This window comes from Eleutherodactylus coqui, chromosome 2, assembly GCF_035609145.1.
Source record: "Eleutherodactylus coqui strain aEleCoq1 chromosome 2, aEleCoq1.hap1, whole genome shotgun sequence".
NCBI lineage: Eukaryota > Metazoa > Chordata > Amphibia > Anura > Eleutherodactylidae > Eleutherodactylus > Eleutherodactylus coqui.
The window spans coordinates 200,498,303-200,516,655 of NC_089838.1; the positions used below are offsets into that span (position 1 = coordinate 200,498,303).

Below are 18,353 nucleotides of genomic sequence, written 5' to 3' on the forward strand. Positions count from 1 at the left end.
TATTCCTATAAGATATGAACCTCTCATAGTGTGCATTTAAGAAGTTTTTAAACACTTCCCATTTATGGTCTATACTTTTATTTTTGAGGACTTTATCCCAGTTAATAAAATTAAGGACACCTCTGAGCTGATTAAACTTTACCTTCCTAAAGTCTAATATTTTTTTAGCTCCCCGATAAAACTCTCTTGTTGAAAGACAAGTGGACATTTATTATATTATGGTCACTATTTCCCAGGTGCCCCTCAACCTGCACCCCTGTTATTCTGTCAGGTCTGTTGGTTAATATTAAGTCCAAAATGGCCATCCCTCTAGTTCCTAGATGCGAAAGGTAACTATCTTTAGTTATTGACGGGAACTTGTTACTTTTAAGAGATCCAAAGGTTTCAGATTCCCAGTTTATATCCAAAAAGTTAAAGTCTCCCATAATAGATTTTCAGTGGCATCTGTTATATTTGGTGGCCTATAGAAAACCCCTATGAGGATTTTATTGTTGTTTTTCACTCCATGTATTTCTTACTCTACATGTTCATCTCTCTTACATACATCATCCTTCAGTGTGGGGTTTAAACAGGATTTTGCATAAAGACAAACCCACAGTTTTTATGATCCCTTCTAAAATAGACTGTAATCCTGTAACTGCACTGCCCAGTCACAGCTTTTATCCAACTAGGTCTCAGTTATTCCCACTATTTCAGTTTTCCTCTGACATTATTACTTCCAATTCGTCAACCTTATCGATCAGACTTTCAGACTTCTAGCATTAGTTACCATACAGTTTAGAAGGTTTTGGTTATTTATTTTAAGTGTATCCCTAGTAACTGTTCTGTCAGTTCTAACTGTACTAACCCCTCCATCCACTCCACCCGTATTCTCTTTAATTAGTCCCAGGTCAATGTCTATGCCGTCTTCTCCCCTATCTCTGTGATAGCACACTCTCTAATTCCTAGTTTGAACATTCCTTCTACCTTCTAGCTATCTTGTTCCTTAGTACATACAGCTGCACCCTATCCATTGAGATGCAGCCCATCCCTACAGTAGAACCTGTAGCCAACAGCAAAGCTAAACCTGTTCTCCAGGAACCCAAACCTCTCTTTCCTACACCAACTTTTCAGCCACTTGTTTACCTCCATAGTTTCTCGCTGGTGTGGTACAGGTAGTATTCAGAAAATACTACTTTGGAGGTTCTTCCCTTAAGCTTACATCCTAGTTCCCTGAAATTGGTTTTAAGGACCTTCCCCCTACCTCTAACTTTGTCATTGGTGCATGCCAATGTGTACCATGATTGCTCGATCCTCACCACTCCCTCCCAGTAATTTGTTTTGAATGCTAGGAAGACAACACACTGTTTGATGATTCTGGCTTTTGCTGCAGACTGCCCTGTGTATCCCCCTAATATTTGAGTCCCCCACTATCAGGATCTGTCTATCCCTCCCTGTGCTCCTGTTCTGCATCTTACTGCAGCAGACATTTCCCTGGTGGTCAGAGGGCTTGTCAAACTGCAGCAGTTTTGACTCCATAATGTATCTGCCAACTTTGTTAACTTGTTGGGATATGCCAGTTCCCTGGACCTGTTTCTTCTAACCCTCCTTCTGTTACCCAGCTAGTTGCCTGATCATCCTGCACTCCAATACTGATATCCACCCCCACATCTGCCCCAGCTAGTGTCTGCTCAGTAAACAGTAAACCACTTTCCACATTGCCAATGAATCTCAGTGTTGCAAGCTGCACATTTCCAAATGCGCAACATGCTCACAGCTCATACAGCAGTATGGACCCTTGAACGTCAGTTCAAGGACTGCATACATGACACAAGATGTACACTGGACAGCAGTGTCAATCATGGAGCACATTCTAAATGGGAATTGTACAGATAGATTAAATAAAAGTAATATATGCAAATATTCTAATAGATAAGCTGTAAATAAATACAAGTGTCTCTTACAAAGTCCCTGAATCCAAAATCACTAATCCCAAATCATATACTTAAAAAACAGCACATTTTAGAAGACAGTGCACTTTAAAAGACAGTACACATAGAAGATAGCAACACATACTTGACTGACACGCTTGCTTACTTTTGCATTATATAGCACGTATCTGTATACTTCTGCTCCTTCCCTGTTTGGAGAGGACAAGGGAAATTCCACAGCTGTCATTCATCACACCCTGATTCGGTAACCCAATTAATCACCTGTGCAAAGCAATGGAGAATGAAATCCTCAAGCTGACTGTATGTGCTTTTAAATGTAACAATGCTTAACAGTATAACCCTCCAACACAATGTATTTAACCCCCAGGAAAAACAGACAATATAGCACAATGTATAAGCTAAAAGATTACTATGACTTGATATGAAAAACAAATGCAAATAAAATAGGGAAAATGCATTCAGCAATTCCTTTAATCCTAAATCACACACTTAAGAAACAGTGCACTTTAGAAGACAGCACACTTAAAATATACCACGCACACTCAGTTCATATTCTCACTTATGTTTGCTTTATATTGTACTTGCTGTAATACTTCTACTCCTCTGTTTGCAATGTTCTAAACAGTGCCTTTACATAATATACTGTACTTTTTTTTATAACATTGAGCTTTTATATAAGTTGTTTACAACTTTGTTTCTAATTCTTCACTTTCTGTATTATTAAGACCACCATCAAAGTAAAGACTTCAGCGATCCAAATGAATGAAAGAACAAATTGTATTTATTTGTGTACCCTACAATATATTTTCCAGGTGTGAGCAGTGTGAACCAGCTAGGTGGGGTGTTTGTGAATGGTCGTCCTCTCCCAACATGCAAAAGGAAAAAGATCATAGAACTGGCCACAAGTGGAGTAAGAGCATGTGAAATCTCCAGGATATTGCAGGTAAGGTTATGTTTGTTTCTCGTTTATTAAGTATCTCATTAGCATTCATAATTCATCTCTTAAAGTACTATTACATGAGTGACACTAATGCTTGCAGTTTAAAGCTAATTGCTGGGCTGAACCTGGACTTACATGTTCAGCCAAATAACCAGCTGTAAATCATGCGTGTTAGCTGCTGTTACTCATGTAATAACACCCTAAGGCCATCTTCACACTGGCCAGAAGTACTGCAGAATTTACACTCATAGAATCACAGCAGAAATTCTACAGCATTTACAGCACAAACCGGGTGGAGGGGATTTAAAAAATCTCCTTAAGGGCTCTCTCAGATGATCGTATATTGGCTATTATCAGCTACGCATAAAGAACCCTAAGGCCGCTCTTACATCATACACTTTTTACGGCGATTGGTGCGGCGTCCTGAGCGCTTTGCTAATCACGGTACAACGCTCCCATTGATTTCTAAGTAGCCTTAGAGATGCAAGTTCTGATTAGAGACAACATTCATGCTACAAGTTCTCAACTAGGAAAGTCACTAAGGCAGAGAAGTCTGAAAATTAATGGAAAGCCTATCAAAGAAAGCACAACTTCTAAAAATGATTTTTATATTTTGTTTGTTATGTTTAACATAAATACTATAAAAAAGGCAGGCTATGACAGCACATCCATGTAAAAAGAAGATACACAACAAATTCACTGTAATGCCAAATGTTTGTCATGACCTGTTCAATAAAGACAAAGTAAAAAAAAAAGATTTTTATTGATATAGAAATTAAAATTTTGGGCTATGAAACTGACAACACATAAACATACTAAGGGTACAAACTGTAATACCCAATAACATAACTGGTAGAAGACAGTGTCAGGACTCAAACCCAGGACCTCTTGCACTCCAGTTAACAGCTCTCTCCCCTGGGCTATTCAGGATTTTGACAATTTCCTGTCTGAAAACCCAGCCCTCCTGTCTTCTTGTTCTGGCTCCACCCTGCTACTAATTAGAACTTCCTATTAAAGCCTGGCCGTGTCTCAGATTCATGTCGCATGATTATTGTGCTCCACCGCCTTGATCAAGCTTCTCTTCTTCCTGCTTCTTTGCGATTGTACCGATACCTACTACTGCTAACTTTTGGCTTCCTTTTGTCTACATTTCCATCTCATCCCATTGTTTTGCATACCGATACCTACTGTTGCTGACCTTTGGCTTCTATTTGAGTATGCTCTGTCTCATTCCATTGTATTGCATACTGTGACTTCCCGTCTATCTTGACTTCACTCCAGTGACCGGCGTGGCTACTACACCTGTGGCTCCAATACAGCGTCGGTAAAGCATAACAGACAGTTTCAATGTCCGGCTACAATGATTAGCTCGAGACAGGACAAATACTTCATTAGCAGTTGGACGTATTACAGTTATTACTCATCAGAGGACCAGATTGTACTTGTTCCACCTCCTGGACTGTCTTAACACTGATAGAGCCAAAGCAGCAACAGGCAGAATGAGTTGTTAGAGGAGCAGCACATATACAGATATACAGGATGGGATGTAAGGTCAGATCAGCCAGTCTCCCAGGGCATACACACTCAGAGTGTGACTCCTAAAGGAGTGCAGCAGATCCAAGAACAGCATCCACACCCAGAAAACCGATATCCCCTAAAGGATGCGCATCTCCGGGATTACTGGGTGCACTAAAAATGGGACAGGAAGGTCCACTAAGCGCATTATGAAGCATGCCGATTCAGATGTCTAGAACTCACTATTCGTAGGAAAGGGTATGTTTATACATACAGAGCTCAGTTGAGAATTTAGAGCTCAATCAAAAATGCCATAATTTAAGAAAACTTCAGGTTGGGTTCAGAGATCGACTGAGAATTCAGAGTTTGATAGTATCAAATTGATACTAAATATGATAAAGAATAGATTAGGTTAAATTTGGTTTGGTTCAAGGCTTGACTGAAAAGTCAGAGCTTGAAAAGTAAATGCAAAAAAAAAAGGCTCAGGTTCAATGTGTTTCATCAGGAGAACCCCGATTCATCAGGAGCCTAATACATATAAAAGGAAATCATCCAACTCAAATTACAACTGCAGTAGAAAGCCACAGCTAGTACAGAAATCTATGCGGCTGGGTCAATGGGTAATTCACTAGCAAGTGTAACTGGAAATCAGAGTACGAGCCCAAATACCATGGAGTCACAGGGCTACAAAGGACCAAAAAGTCCTACCTGAATTACTGATATAAGAATAGTACTAATGATCCTGCAAAACTATGAAAGCAACAGTGGAAATAGCAACCCTAATGTAATAGTAATCGCTAATCGTGGTACAACGCTCCCTTTTATTTCAATGGGGCCTTGCAGACCTGCATTTGAATGTGGTGTTTCTAACGCCGCAATTTTCTAGCACTGTCTGTTTTATTTTTCCACATTTTTTAACACACCTCATCACCCTTCACAATGATGGGGTGTGTTAAAAAGCGCTGTCAAACACAGTGACCTGCGTTAAAAAACACTGTTCAAAGTCGTGGAAAAATGCCACGGTTTCAAGAGCCGTTTAACTGAACTCATGTGTGAGAGTGTCCATAGAGAAGAAAGTTCTGTTCAGAGACAACATTCATGCTTCGTGTTCTTAACCGCGACATGACCAAGACTATGCTGTTTTTAACTTTAGCCATAGTCTCACGTGAAAAGCTAAAGGACAGAGATAAAGAATATAAATTCGACAGTGAGGGGAGAGTATACTTTTTTGCTTTTTCTACATTCTCTTAGGCATTTCTAGTTCATGAATACATTTTTCAGCAACATCCTTGAAGTTATTGAAGTCTTCCATTTATTGGTGCCACTGCTTTTCTAATTCAGCTTTTCAATTTCAAATACTGTCCATAGCATACTATGGAAAAGTGATTTCTCCTGGACACTGCTAGTGGATGAAAAATTGTAGCATGTTCCATTTTCCTGCACTGTCCACACGGACGGCCTCCATTGAAATCAATGGAAGCCATCTGACTCGTGGCAGCTCGCCAAAACCATCCACAGTACAGAAAAATAGGAATACAGGTGCACAGGGTCACTAGCCGCAGTCAGAACCGGAATCCCACATGTGGAATCTGGCTCTGCCGTGTGCAGGTGGCCTAACTTTGTCCCTTTGAGAATAGTCAGTTGTCCTTTCAAAGAGCTCAATCCACACTTCAGTGAATACTACACTTTACCCATCCCCCATACATGTACAATAACTTTAAAACCTTTGCCATTGTATTTCTACATTACATTGTGATATAAACAGTCGACCAGATACGTTTAGACACATGCCTTATGATTATTTCATGGGTCACTACTTTCCTCTCCTGTGACTAGGATATACTCCTGTATCATTTCCTTTGTACACTCAGTCTACCTAATGTGCAGGTTCAGTTGTGCTAAGCCAAACCTAAACCGTAAAGGTTTTGCATATCCAAGTGATTCTGCCATTGTTTTTTCGCCACATATTGTGCTTTATTTAGGCGGAAAAATAGACCGATAGAATTTGTGTATATTTATTAAAAGCGCCAAAGTGGGAAAATTTTGAAAAAATTGTCATTTTTTCACATTTCCAACTGCAATATCTCAAATATGTGCAAACATAATATAGAAATTTTTGATAAGATATATATTTCCATCTGTTTACTTTATTTTGGGCGCACATTGGAAAAACTTTCGTTTTTTTTTAACCATTTAGGAGATGTACAAATTTAACATTAATTATTAACATTTTGAGGAACACTTTATTTTCCTGCACCAAGCCAAGATTGTAAAGGCTCATAGGTGTCAGAATGATAGATACCCCCCACAAATGACCCCATTTTAAAAACTACACCCCTTAAAGTATTCACTTAGGATGTAATGAAGATTTTGACCGCACAGTTTCTTTTCAGGAATTAATGCAATTTAGATGAGAAAAAATGAAATTTCATATTTTTGCAAATATGTAATTTTAAACACAGGATTTTTTTCTATAGTGCACATGAAAACGTTAGAACCAACGACAGAGGAAGAAGTCTCCAGGCTCCTTTCCGCTGAGCTAGCCCTTCTCACCTCCTCCATTCCCTTTCCTCAGCTCTCATTACTCACCTCACCACAATCTGCAACCTCTCTCTGACCTCTGGTATTTCCCCTCCTCATTTAAACACTCCATCATATCCCCTCTGCTTAAAAAACCAACCCTGGACCCAACTGATGCTGCCAACTACCGACCCGTCTCAAACCTCCCCTTCATCTCCAAAATACTAGAATGCCTGGTCTACTCCCGCCTCACATGCTTTCTCTCTGACAACTCACTCCTCGACCCCTTCCAATCTGGTTTTGGCTCTCTACACTCGACCGAAACTGCCCTTACAAAAGTAACAAATGACCTGATGACTGCAAAGTCTAGAGGTGACTACTCCCTACTAATCCTCCTTGACCTCTCTGCTGCATTTGACACTATCGACCATGACCTCCTTCTCACTATGTTCTGCTCTATTGGTCTAAAGGACACTGCTCTCTTCTGGTTCTCTTCCTACCTCTCTGACCACTCTTTCAGCGTCTCCTTTGCTGGTTCTATATCTGCTCCGTATGATCAGTCTGTAGTGCCTCACTGGAGTCATTATAAAGAATTGGCAGAGCTGTCTCTGCTATGTACCCATACATGCATTCCTGCAGAGTAGATGGATTTGTATATGCAAGTTTTCCCCTAAAATTGTACAGTTGGGAGTAATAAATTTGAAACACCTTGAAGATCTCTGTAGGATTATAAGTATCCAAACCCACTTAGTTCTTAATCCGAGAGATATAGATATTTGTGGCCCAAAGACACTTTTCCAATTTGTTACATCTGCTAATAGTAAAGTTAGGGTAAAGATTTAGCTTTAAATTCCAACTGCAAGATGGTGCTCAAAACTGATGTATCTTATGAGAAATGGCGCTTACGAGTAAGATTTCAAATCACACAAGCTACAGCATTAATATTAACAATTTGCTTTTGCAAAAGAAACACTATACTTTAAAGCATTAAGTATTCCCAATGGCATTTTTCCTGACAATCTACACATTTGTACTGGTCCTACAAAAATACCTCCGAATATATGAAAAAAGTCAAAATTACGACACAAATACTTGTCAGTCAGTGATTAAGGACTGGACAGAAGACTTCTTGGTAATCTGTATTGAAAAAGCCTTGCGATTTGCCTTCACAACCTGAAGCACAGTTGTTTTTCTTCTTTGTCAGTAGTAAAAAGTCTTAAAATTCATGGTCTTTAAGCGCAACCTTGTTGTAAACATAAGAAACTGAAACTCTATCCCAAATAAAGTTTTGCTAAAAGGAAAAAAAATATAGGGTGTCTTACTTTGTAGCTGAAAGTTGCATTTTTTGGGCCACCCTAATGCGCATCCTATACATGTTGAGAAATAGGAGTCTCTGTCTTGTACATAATGTCATGCAGATGGTCACCAATCTGTGTACTAAATTGTCTTTTTGTTTTCTCTACATAACTAAAGGGGAAAGAAAATGAACATAGATATAATACCCCCATAATCTTGCTATTCTAAAAATCATTAATCGAGTATTCGTAACATGTGCAATGGCTTTTAAAGGAGTAACACTGACTAATAAATGGGCAAGCAATGCAATCCCCTCTCCCTAGGACTTTATGGGTTTCCTATCTAACCACGTGCCTCTAGAATGTGAGCATTGATAGAGGCTGTGTACAAAACAATCTTTTAACGATCTTCCACGTCTGAAGGTAAGTAAAGGTTGATCCGGAATTACTTCCCATAAGTCGTCATCTGATATAAGCGTTCCCCAATGTTTCTTAAAAATTGTCAACACTCTCATAGAACATATTTAGCTCCCTCAATAATCCATAAGTACTCCCCAAGTACCTACCCAAATTATTTCAGAGGCTATAACTCTTTGGGAACAACCTCTTATATCTGGTGGACATGCCCGGTGGAGAGGTCCCTCTTCTGGAGACAGGTGAATAACCTCATATCCAGAGCCCTAGGCAAACCATTCCCCCTTTCTCCATCCCCTTGTCTCATGGCCAACAAACCCACTGGGTTCAATAATCAACAGCATAAACTCTCTCAGTACATCTCTATGGCTGCCAGAATATCCATTGCCTCTCAATGGCTCTCACCCACCCTTTTAATAAACCCGATTGTAGCTAGAGTTTCAAAAATCATGCCATATGAAAAAATGGCGGCAATGAGAGAAGACAAAATGGAGTTATTTCTAAAAACTTGGCAACCATGGTGTATTTACCTGGACTACATAGAGTACTCTTAGTTCAATAGATTTTTATTGAGGCTGGAAGGCATGTGAAAGAACAAACATGGAGTGCATCTCAGACAAAAAAAAAAAAAAAAAAATTGTAATGTATACATACTTAGTGATGCACCCACTTTCCCTCTCCACTACCTCGGCGCAGTGGAGGCTGTAACTGGTCTGCCTCAGCCCACACTTTTCTTTTTATTAACTGGAATCTTTCCCACCTCAGGGTAGGGGTCCATGAGGCGGTAGAGAAAAGAACAAGGGAAAAAACGACAAAAGAATTAACCAGGGTTAGGGCTCCAAAGAGCTCGGCGGGCAGTTAGGGAAGGATGGGGGGGGGGGTAGGGTGTGGGTAGGTTGGGATAGAGGTTGAGCTATCGCATTGACCACCTGTTTGCGTGGGTTTTTGTGGCCTGGTTTGATTTGATTCCCCCGGGGATGTGGGACTCCGATTTGAGCGTAACCGCCCTCCTCCATGCCAGAAGGGGGGCACTGCTTTCCTCTCATCTCGCGGGGCAGAGTCCGGGTGTTGTGTACCTATGATGCGTTTGTCTGTCGGGTGATCCACTCCCCCAGTCTTGGGGACAATCTAAAGTCCAACCATGGCCGCCAGGTCGCAAAGAACTTCCCCACCGTAGCATCGTCCTCTGCCCTCATCTCCTCGAATCTGGCCAGCTCGTTCACTGCCTCCACCCAGTGAGCCCTGGTGGGGCCTGAGGTGGCTCGCCAGAACCTTGGGATTATCAGCCTAGCCGCCAGTACAAAGAACCTCAGTAGGCCTTTTCTCGTCTGGGCTATGGACCCCTGGAACATAGACAGTAGGGCCATCTCAGGCGAGAACACCACTCCTGCCCTCATTGTATAGCCCCTCCACGTCCTTCCACAGTGCCGCCACCGGGGGGCATTCCCACCAGATGTGTACCATATTCCCCCTTCCGCTCAAGCACCTCCAGCACTGAGAAGAGGATTGGGGGAACATTTTGTGTAATCTGTCAGGTGTGGTATATCAATGAGACAGAATCTTATAGTTTAACTCATGCAACCTGGAATGGACTGTAACCCTTGTGTGTTAAAATGAAGGCCCTCTGCCAATGCGCAACAGGGAAGCTCTTCCCTAACTCATCCTCCCATACTCCCGTAAACCTCGGAGGTTCGTCCCCCATCTCACGATCCAGCATTAGCCTGTATAGTAATGAGATAAGGTGCCCAGGTGAATCAGAAGACATGCATAATTCCTCAAAGGGAGTGAGAGCCCTGGACAGGTTCAGATCGGGTGTCGGAGTCCAGCGAGCCCCTCAGTTGGAGGTATACCATCCACGCTCCCGGCGGTGCCCGCGTCTCCTCAAAGAACTCCGCCAGAGGCTTAATCCCCGATTGGCGTGTCATGTCTCTCAAGCGTGGTACCCGTATCGCAGGGGTTAACAGCAGGGATCTGTATGACTCGAAGGCCCTGAATTGAGGGTTGGCTAAGATTGGAGTGAGGGGACCCGGGACTGAGACCAGCCTGTCCCTTTTAGCAAAGCTCGACCATGCCTCCCCCAAAATCCTCAGCAGGGGGGACACCCTGGGAGAGTCTCTGAGCAGGCCCCCCGGGATCCAAAACATCCCCTGGGTCAAGCCTGGTTCTGAATCTAATTCCATTACGACCCACAATTTGGACTCGCTGTGCTTGAGAAGGTCATGGACACATCTAGCTATGTTGGCCTTGTAGTACAGGGTGAAGTCCGGAAGGCTTAAGCCTCCCCTATCCTTTGCTCTAACCAGCGTGCTATGCTTAAGTCTGGGCCTGCGCCCTCGCCAGACAAATTTGGTAATTAAGGAGCGTATATGCATTAGAAATTGTCTATGTAGCCGAATGGGAAGGGCCTGGCACAGGTAGAGGAACCTTGGGAGCGACACCATCTTGACTGTACTAATTCTGCCGCTCCAGGACAGGAGCAATGGGTTCCAGTTATTCAGATCTTTTTCGAGAAATGGTTTATAGTTTAGATTGAATGTGTGCGAGGGGTCGGCTGGGAGTTGGATGCCCAGGTATTTTATGGCTTTACTTTGCCATTTAAATGGAAACTGCCTTTTCAGCCTAAGCTCCTCAGCCTGGGGAACAGATACGTTCAATAGCTCAGTCTTCTGGAGGTTGATTTTAAAATTGCTTACTTTGCTGAAACTACTGAACTCACGTAAGAGGACCGGGATGCCAACACTTGGGCAAGTGAGATAAATCAGGAGGTCATCTGCAAACAGGGATAGCTTGTATTCCGCGTGGCCGACCTTGACTCCCCTGATGGAATCATTCCCTCTGATGGCGTTAGCCAGCGACTCCATCGTTAAGATATAGAGGGAGGGGGACAGTGGGCACCCCTGTCTGGTTCCGTTGTGAATGGGGAAGGCAGCTGACAGCACCCCGTTGACCCTTATCCTGGCCGTAGGGTCCTTATATAGGGCCATTATCCTTTCTCTCATTCGTGGCCCCAGTCCCACGCTCTGCAGTGTGGCCTCTAGAAAGTTCCATCTTACTCTGTCGAATGCCTTTTCGGCATCGACGGCCATGAGACAGAGCGGGCTCCCCGCCCCCCCGGGCCCTCGATATTAAGGATGTGGATTTAATTACGTTGTCCCTGCCCTCCCTCCCCGGGACGAACCCCACCTGTGAATTAACTTTGGGATGAGGGGTTGTAGACGGGTCGAGATAAGTTTGGCGTATAACTTGATGTCGATGTTTATTAGTGAGATGGGACTGTAATTGTTGCAAACTGTCGCGTCCTTTCCCGGTTTGGGTATAACCACTATATGGGCCTGTAGGGCCTGGGATGGGAAGGGGCATCCCCTATTTACCGAGTTAAAAGACCCCAACATCAACGGGGAAATTTCGTCTTTAAATATTTTATAAAATTTAGCGGTGAACCCATCGGGGCCCGGGCTCTTGCCCATTTTAAGTTCTTTTATTGAGCCGGAAAGTTCCGGAAGCGAGAAGTCCTCCTCCAAGTCCCAAAGCACAGCCGAGTCCGCTAGCCTCGGGGCGAAACTATTAAGATAGTCTCGTGTGTCCTCTTTCCCCGCGTCGTTGGCTATCTCAGTGTCCTGTTTCAGATTGTATAAGTCATTGTAGTATGTGCAGAACACCTCCAGAATCTCAGAGGTAGCGTGAACTACTCTTCCTAGTGCCTGTATTTTGGGGATGTGATTAATGGGAGCCCTCGGGTGCAGTGTTCTGGATAGCCACCTCCCGCACTTGTCTCCATACTCAAAGACACTTCTGCGCAGTCTCTCTCTAGCTCCCATGGATCTCTGATCTAAAATTTGCAAGATTTGGTGTCGAATTACGGAAATTTCCGCCTTAGTTGCGTCCGAGGGGTGTCTCTTGTTAAGGGCTTCCTTTTTGGCCAGCTCTCCAATAAGTTTTTGCATCTTGGCCGATCTGTCTTTCTTGAGGCGAGCTCCATGTGAAATGAATATCCCTCTAAGGACGCATTTAAGGGCTTCCCATTTAACCGGGGGACCTGTGGTGTCATTTCTATGGACCGCCTCAAAGTCCGCTATTGTTTTCTTAATTTCGTCTATACAGAGGGAATCATTGAGGAGATTCTCGTTGAGTCTCCACTGACTCAAGCACGGTCGCCTTCCCATGTCTGTTAGTTCCCCGTATATTGGAGCGTGATCCGACCAAAGGATCTGTCCCATGGAGCACGCCGGATTATGGTCAAGGAGCCTATGAGAGATTAGGATATGGTCGATGCGACTATAGCTATTATGGGCCGCCGAGTGGAAGCTGTAGTCCCTGACACCCGGATGTAGAATCCTCCACATGTCGACTAAGTGCATCCTGTCCAATTCCCTCCTCAGGGCCCTACGTGCCGTGTGTGAGATGGGGGACTTACCCACCGACGTGTCCGCCTCCGGGTCCATTGCCAGGTTGAGGTCACCTCCCAATATCACTCTGGATCCGGCAGCGAAGGTGTCCAATTTTCTCAGAGTGGATATCCCAAACAGAACTTGTCCCTGGTTGGGGAAGTAGACATTAGCAAAAGTCAGCATTACTTATGGAGCGCAATCGAGACCCCGCCTGCCTTCTTCGTGGGGTGAGGGCTGTGAAACCACGTGGTATAGTATCTAGAGGGGAGGCACGGAACGCCATCTACCTTGAAATGGGTTTCCTGCAACATGGCGACCATGATCCCCTTCCTGTGTAAATGATAGAGAATTTGGTTACGCTTTTCTGGGGTGTTAAACCCCTTTACGTTATAGGTGCACATGGTCACATTAGCCATCTGTGGGGGGATCAATCAAGAGCTTATTATATCCCAAGACCCACACCCCAGGGGGAGCCGCAGGGGGGGGGGGGGAGGGGGGGAGGGGGAAGGGAGGGGGAAGACCAACAAAACGTGAGGTTTAGTACCTCTCAAACTTAACAAGTATGGAATGCAAAGTAGCATTTCAGAATAGCGCGTAGGCTATTGCCCCTATGAGGGCGCGGAGGAACCGACAGTGAAGCCGCTCTCTCTAGCGGCTCTGGCCAACTGGAAACAATGTGGAATATAGTGAAAACATTAAAGCATTACCGGCATGAAACAGAACGAATTTTAGACGAGGGATTCTTGCCACGGTGGAACCTGTAACAAAAAGCAAACAAGAACCCTAGCAGACAGGAAAACGATGCATTAGGTTGTAATAAAGCAAATTAATCAGCGCTTTTCTTTAGCCCCGACTTTCTGCCAAGGGGAGCGTAAGGCAGGTGCCAGCGCCCCCTCCTGGCGGGGCCAGTCCGGGAGCGCTATCATTGGGAGTCCGAGGGCACCTAAAAATCCCGGCAAGTCCCCCAGGGATCTGAAGGAGGCCCTTTTATTTCCCTTCCGCGCCAGCAATTGGAATGGGTACCCCCACTGGTACTGGATCTCCTTCTCCCTCAGAGCTGACAACAACGGTTTCAGAGCTCTTCTGAGTTGCAATGTCCTGCGTGACAAGTCCTGGAGAAGGAGGATAGGGGATCCTTGGAAGGTTAACTCCCCTGCCTCCCTGGCTTTACGCACGATCAGATCCTTTTCCTGGTAGAAATGAATCCTACACAGGACGCTGCGCGGTCTCTCCGGGTCCAGGGATCTCGGACCCAGTGTGCTGTGGATCCTGTCTATTTCGATAAACTTATCCGCCGGTCTCTGCAAAATGTCATTAAAGAATTTCTGGGCCCACGCCTCTAGTTGCGCGTTTTCTACTTTTTCGCTTAGGCCTCTTATGCGCACATTGTTCCTACTATGCCGGTTCTCTAAATCATCCATGTGCGCAAATAGCTCTTCAATCTGTGCTGCCTGCGTTTGAATAGCTTTCCTGTGGGACTCGGCAGTATCAAGAATTTTGTCTTGGAGATCTTCTACCTCTGTCAGGCGCTGACCCATGTGGACTATATCCTTCTGTAAAGCTGAAATGTCTTTCTTATGGGACGCCTCTAACTTGAGTAAAGCGCCATCCAGATCTCCTTTAGTAGGGAGGGAGCGTAGATGGGCTCTCCAGTCCCACTCTTCTCCTGTTTCACTGCATTCAGTGGGGCTGCGCTGGGGGATGGAGCTGTGCCTTGGGACGTGTGAGTGTCTCAGTGGGGTGCCTGCAGGGCTGCTTGACTCTCCCCTAGCTTCCCTCTGGCTGCCTGGGCTGTTTGTATAGGGGACCTGGTCAGGGGTTGCTGTGTGAGGGTGCATGTTCTGACCTGCATGAGGCTGTCTCAGGAGCTCACCGCTGCTCTCTCTCCTCCGCTCCCTCTGGGACTTCATAAGCAGTGAATGCCTCTCCATGTCTGGCCCCTCCGTCTCCTGGCCGACACTTTCCTCAGGGCTCGTTTCCCAGGTCGCCCCCTCTGGACCTCTCGCTCCTGCAGCGCCGCCGCTCATCCCGCTCTCCTCCTCCGCCGGCGCCATCTTTGATCCTCTGATGTGGGCAGGCACCTCTCTTTGCGGCCGCAAGAAGTGTTCCAGGCTGCCTCTATCACGTCCCGACGGGTGCCCCGGGGTGCTCTGAGCTCTCCTGCGCCCCATTCAGCCTGTCTGCTGTGCTTTTAGTGCCGGTAAGCTGTGATTTTGGCCGTTGCCGCGGGAGCTCTCTCAAGGCACGGCTTGCTCCACCATTAGTTGGCTCCGCCCCCCCATAGAGTACTCTTAATGGGATAGAAAATGAGTAGAAAGAATGTAACTGGATATATGTTAGACATTGAAGTCCTGACCCTAGTTCCCCCTGGGGTGTTTCATAATTTGAATAGTTCTAACCTTGGTTTCACATTCTCCTCAAAAGGAGAGAAAGAAGACCAAAACGAGAGCAACAGAAATACCTGTAAGATTGCCTGTAAATGGAACCCTGTGTGGATGTTAATAGTTTTGTTTTTATTGTGTAATTACATTATTTCACCCCCTGCAAGGGTAATTTTCTGGCTGATCAGCATGTAATAATTATTCACTTATCTTTTTCCTAATAAAATCAGTTGAAAATAAAATGCACGAGATTTATCATAGTGACTCTTGAATAATAAATCTGCTGAATCTTAAAAATTGTCAATACTCGATTATTCAGATCATCATCAGTACCTTAGCAGATGAAACAATTGCCTCTGTGTCCCTTCCTTTCTCTTTCTGTATCAACAGTCTTGATCTATTCTTTGTTAGTGCATTTTTATAGGCAGATCTCAAGACTGATAGAGGGTATCCTTTCTGTAAAAATCAGCTTTGTAATTCTCTAGCTTTAATATGATAATCAGATATCTCTGAGCAATTCTTCCTAATTTGAAGGTATTGTCCATTCAGTATCCCTTCCTTCAGTATTGTGGGATGAAAGCTCTTTCATATCATGTTGGGTCGCAGTTGGCTTGAGAAATGTTCCGATTAGATGACCTACCTGATCCTTCTGGATCACCAAGTCTAGGAAAATCATTTGAAGCTCATATATTTATGGGATGAATCTAATCTCATTCAAGAAAAGACTCTTTTGAGCAACCCAATAGGATCTACGTAACGTCCCCAGAAAATTATCTGGTTGATCCAATTTTTTTTGACATTACTAAAGACTAATGTCCTTCTACCAGCCTAATAGCAAATTGGCCTAGGAAGGGCACAAGGCCTCCTCATTGCCATACCCCTAATCTGGTGGTGCAATATAGATAAAATAATGAAGTAATTGCAAAATAAGAGAAAATTAAGTAACTGCATGATCAGATTATTATGACTAGCATATTGTATTTCCCTGGGTCTTAGCAAGTCTTTTGTGACTTTTATCACTTGGTTATGGGGCATAATTCTATTTATTGCCTCTACATCTATGGAGGCTAATTTTAGATTAGGTTCCACAGTTACTTCCTTTAATTTTCAAAGCAAGTTCATAGTATCATGGATGTGTGAAGGTAATGATAGTACAAACTCACACAGCACATCATCGAAATAAAGGTTCATATTCTGGGTGACTGAATCATTCCCTGACCTTATGGGATGACCCCTGAGTGGAGACAAGGCCTTATGTACTTTGGGCAGTGTATAATAGTTCAGGATTTGTCGATGTTTTAATAACATAAATTCCAGCTTAATATAATGTGAAAGGCTAACTAAGCTTCTTCAGTTGGATCCTTCAAAAGAATTCCACAACAGTCCCTGACTTCAAGTACCCTTAAATGCATCTGACGATAATTCTCCTGATTCATAATAACCAGATTTTCACCTTTATCCAATGGTTTATAGTCAGTGAGGAATCAGATTTCAAGTTGATTAAGGCCTTAATTTGTTCTCTATTTTTTATCCTCAAAATGCAAGTGCCTATTTTTCAGAGCTTCTATTTCCTCAGATAGCATCCTCACAAAAATATCTATAGCCATTAAGGAGAGGAGCCATTCCTTTACTCTTCGGTCGAAGTCAATAAGAAGCCCCAAATGCTTCTCCTGTACCCCATCATTCAACAAAGCAAACAATGTCCTAGTTCCTGGCAAAATCTCAGATTGTTTATCTTGTTCTCTACATTATAATTCATCATAATGCCACTTAAGTCTTCGCAAAAATAGATTAATATCTTTAAATCAATTAAAAATGTTATGATTCATGCTTGGTACAAAAGAGAGACCCATAGAGATAACTGAAACCCGTACCTCTGTCAATAGCCAGAAAGATAAATTAATAATTTGGCTAGCCTGGTCCTTCCCTACCTTTGTGCCTTACAATGGAGAGAGGCTGTACATCTTAGGTCTCTCCATTGATATAGAACTTCTCTCTTAATTCTAAACAAGATACAGGTAAGTATGAGAGCCCCAGTACCTGTATAGGTGGGGGAGGGAGTCATGTTCTCCCCTTGATTGCCTCTTAATGGGTTTCCACTAGAGATGAGCAAGCACCAAAATGCTCGAGTGCTCGTTACTCGAGTCGAACTTTCAGTGATGCTCGAGGGTTCATTTCGAGTAACGAACCCCATTGAAGTCAATGGGTGACTCGAGCTTTTTTGTATATGACTGGTGCTCCGCTAAGGTTTTCATTTGTGAAAATCTTAGCAAATCACCAAAGTCATGTAAAAAACACAGAAATGGATAGGGCAGACGAGGAGCAACATGCAGGGCTGCATTTCGGGCTCCGAGGTCTCACTATTAAGCCACAATAGTGGCAAGAGTGAGGACCCCCCACTGTCAGCATGACGATCGTTCTCCTCTGCCACAGCTGTAACAGCTGTGGCAGAGAAGAACGATGTTAGCCCATTGAATTCAATGGAGCCGGCAATACAGCCGTCTCCATTGAAAGCAATGGGCTGCCGGCGAGCGCGGGATGAATTTTCGGGAAGGGCTTAAAAATATAAGCCCTTACCTGAAAATCATCCTAAAATGTGTAAAAAATTTTTTAAAAAAATTATGTCAGCATTAAGATCATTCTCCTCTGCCATAGCTGTAACAGCTGTGGCAGAGAAGAACGATGTTAGCCCATTGAATTCAATGGAGCCGGCAATACAGCCGGGATGAATTTTCGGGAAGGGCTTAAAGGGGTTGTCCTGCGGCAGCAAGTGGGTCTATACACTTCTGTATGGCCATATTAATGCACTTTGTAATGTACATTGTGCATTAATTATGAGCCATACAGAAGTTATAAGAAGTTTTTCACTTACCTGCTCCGTTGCTAGCGTCCTCGTTTCCATGGAGCCGACTAATTTTCGCCGTCTTATGGCCAAATTAGCCGCGCTTGCGTAGTCCGGGTCTTCTTCT

At 43.8% G+C, this 18,353-nt stretch overlaps 1 protein-coding gene across 1 annotated transcript in view; it reads left to right on the forward strand.

Annotated features, from left to right (window-relative positions):
• Positions 1-18,353, forward strand: part of PAX4 (paired box 4) — a 67,796-nt gene that overhangs the window by 5,979 nt on the left and 43,464 nt on the right. The window contains exon 2 of the mRNA XM_066589323.1: positions 2,701-2,874. Coding sequence (XP_066445420.1) covers positions 2,701-2,874 — 174 coding nt within the window. The remainder of the gene's footprint in view (positions 1-2,700; positions 2,875-18,353) is intronic.